General features: G+C 36.7%; 1 protein-coding gene across 1 annotated transcript in view; it reads right to left on the reverse strand.

The window, feature by feature from the left end:
* Positions 1–1,318, reverse strand: part of LOC107687948 (ornithine decarboxylase-like) — a 5,334-nt gene extending 4,016 nt beyond the window's left edge. The window contains exons 1-2 of the mRNA XM_016485443.1: positions 1,298–1,318; positions 479–652 (exon numbers count right to left, since the gene is read on the reverse strand). Coding sequence (XP_016340929.1) covers positions 479–652; positions 1,298–1,318 — 195 coding nt within the window. The remainder of the gene's footprint in view (positions 1–478; positions 653–1,297) is intronic.
* Between the last annotated feature and the right edge of the window lie 1,360 nt (positions 1,319–2,678).

A 2,678-nucleotide genomic window follows, 5' to 3' on the forward strand; every position in this document is an offset into this window, starting at 1 on the left:
TGTTAACATCTGTCAGTCAATCATTATAATATGATAATCAATATTATTTAATGATAGAACTTTTGTAATTAGAATTAAAACTTGATAACCATGTATGAATGTATATTAGTCTTAGACTGGTGGTGGTGCTTTTTTGGTCATTCAGTGTTTCTGTAAAAAAAAAAAAATTAAAATTGGGGAAAACCTAACAAAAATACTGATTAATGATACGAATTCTACTAATAAGAACAATATAAAACGCACCAAGGATTAATGAGCTACTAGCTACTGCTTATACTTAGCCTCCAAATCACACACTGGCAAATAAAATCTGAGAATTTATTAGCCATTGGCTAATATTAGACATCATTTAGTCGCCCAGAGTAAGATTTAGTCGCATATGCGAGTGATTTACTCGCAATGTAGAGGGTTGCACTCATTGAGACACATGGAGAAGTCACATTCGTGATTTAAGGAACTTATAAGAACTTTCACATACCTTGCTCGCACAGTCGAATCCGGCTCCCAGAGACGCCAGTGTCGTGACGACAGCCCTGCTGTCATTGCACTTCACTGCATAGAACGGTGTGATACGGGGTAAAACGCGCAACCAACGGAGGTGCTTCTTCAGGACGTCACCCAGGTCAGCCACATAGAAGGCATCTTTGTCATCCTAAAAGAAGAAGAGATGGGATCAGAATGGTGGATGGCATATGCAGAGTAGGGCTGTGCAATATAACAAAATATCGCAAATGTACATATCGCAATATGCATATCGCTACGGCTTGCAATATTTGGGGCCATGAACAAAAGACAAAGAGAAAAATCGCTCACTGCTCTTACCTAAATAACTTTTGTAGCTCAAATAAGAATCAGTGCATATCGAATTCATAGAGTAAATACTAAGCAGTGTTGTATTTTTCCTTTTTATTATTCTGTTCCTAAACTCATGTTAAAATGACATTTTTATGTAATGCTTAGGGATATGCCGGTATCAAATTTTCATGTTGCGATTAATTGCTAATGCTTTTATCACGGTATACTGTATTATCACAGTATTGACATTTAGTTTTAAAAAAAGTGCTGTCATTCTACAGTATAACAGGTTTAATAACTTTTTTCTTATAACAAAAATAACTGAACATTTAAATGCAATAAAGCAATACAGAAAAATGTATAAAATTAAAAGTTTTACACAGATTAAAGTGCAAAAGAACTATAAAGACCAATAGGTATGTGTTAGTTTTAAATATATTTACAGATGAGTACTTTTTATTTCTGTTTTAATTATTTTAGCATAAGTGAAATTAAATGATACATTTAACTTGGCAAGTAGCATTTCATTTTATAAACTTGTATTAACAAACTAATTTTATTTCAAGTAAAGTGTTTTTTGTGTGTTTTTAGTTTTCATTAACTATAATAACCGACTCAACTTTAAGGAAAGCACTGGTATCACACCCACTGCTCTCATTTTACTCCGTCATCAGGGTTTCACAGCAACGGACCAAATTTTAACATTATTTGTCACTGACAAAGAGTGATGTAAACATTACTAAAATTATTCCAAATCAAAATGTCTACAATACAACACTTGCACAAATGTCTGTAGAATGATTATACCTCTCTCACTGGTGAAACTGGAACTTAAAAGGTACAAAATTACACAGATCTTTAAGGGGTTTGAGTTTTCCATGCCACTTTATTGGATGCTCTCAAAAGGCAGAATGACTCACCAGATGAATGGAAGAGATGGAAGTATATGTGGCTAACAGATGTCGGACAGCCAAGGAGGTTCACCAGTGAAGTTGAATCCTTTCAGATAAGCCTCAAGGCCAGGGCCAGTGTGCACGTCTCCCAAGCAAGAATTCTGCAAAGATTAATACATTACATCGAACCATACGAACCATAAAGTGCAGGCAACAAACCAGTCCAAACTAACGTTAGGTTCTTTCGTTAATTCACATAGTGTGTAAAACTCATTACACACAATTTGCTGTTTATCGTAACGGTCCATTTCGTGTAAAATTAGGAAATTGTTTCCCAATGAAGCTGGCAACCGCACACACATTTTTGGACACTTATAATGCAGAGCGATTTCGCAAAGCCGGTGAATTTAGTCCCTCCCCTGCGAAGAGCGCGACTACATCAGTTACCCAATAAGGAAAAGCCCTGTTTGGACAAACTATAACAGGCATTCCTGTCAGCCAATCACTGATCAAATCCAGCCGGCTTCTGCTTTCGGCTCAGCCAATAGAATGCGCTCATTCGGGCTAGCGAGGCTATGAAGCGTGAGGCTTCATTCATTGATCTTGAGCTTGAAAATAACAGTTAGCATTAACCAAAGAATCTAGTAAACATGTTAGCAACTCCACGTTTGTCAACACAGCTGGCTCCAACGATAAAGACCTTTGATAAAAGTCGAAGTTAAATCCGCGCAGGAAAGTGTGACACAGCGGCCACGTTGACTCAGAGGCCATAGTGTCATAACACACGACACAACTAAGTTAACGTTAAACGAGCCAAACGCGTCGATATTAAACTGCGTCGAAAAACATTTCAGCGAATTAACTAACGTTAAAGAGGCTGATCGGTTAGTTTCTTTATTTGTGATTAGACTGTACCATACTGAAAGTTTATCCTAACATAACGGATATAAGACACCTAACGTTAATGCCGCTGAATAATATCGTATAACT

This window comes from Sinocyclocheilus anshuiensis, unplaced genomic scaffold (genome assembly GCF_001515605.1).
Source record: "Sinocyclocheilus anshuiensis isolate Anshui unplaced genomic scaffold, SAMN03320099.WGS_v1.1 scaffold421, whole genome shotgun sequence".
Classification (NCBI taxonomy): Eukaryota; Metazoa; Chordata; class Actinopteri; order Cypriniformes; family Cyprinidae; genus Sinocyclocheilus; species Sinocyclocheilus anshuiensis.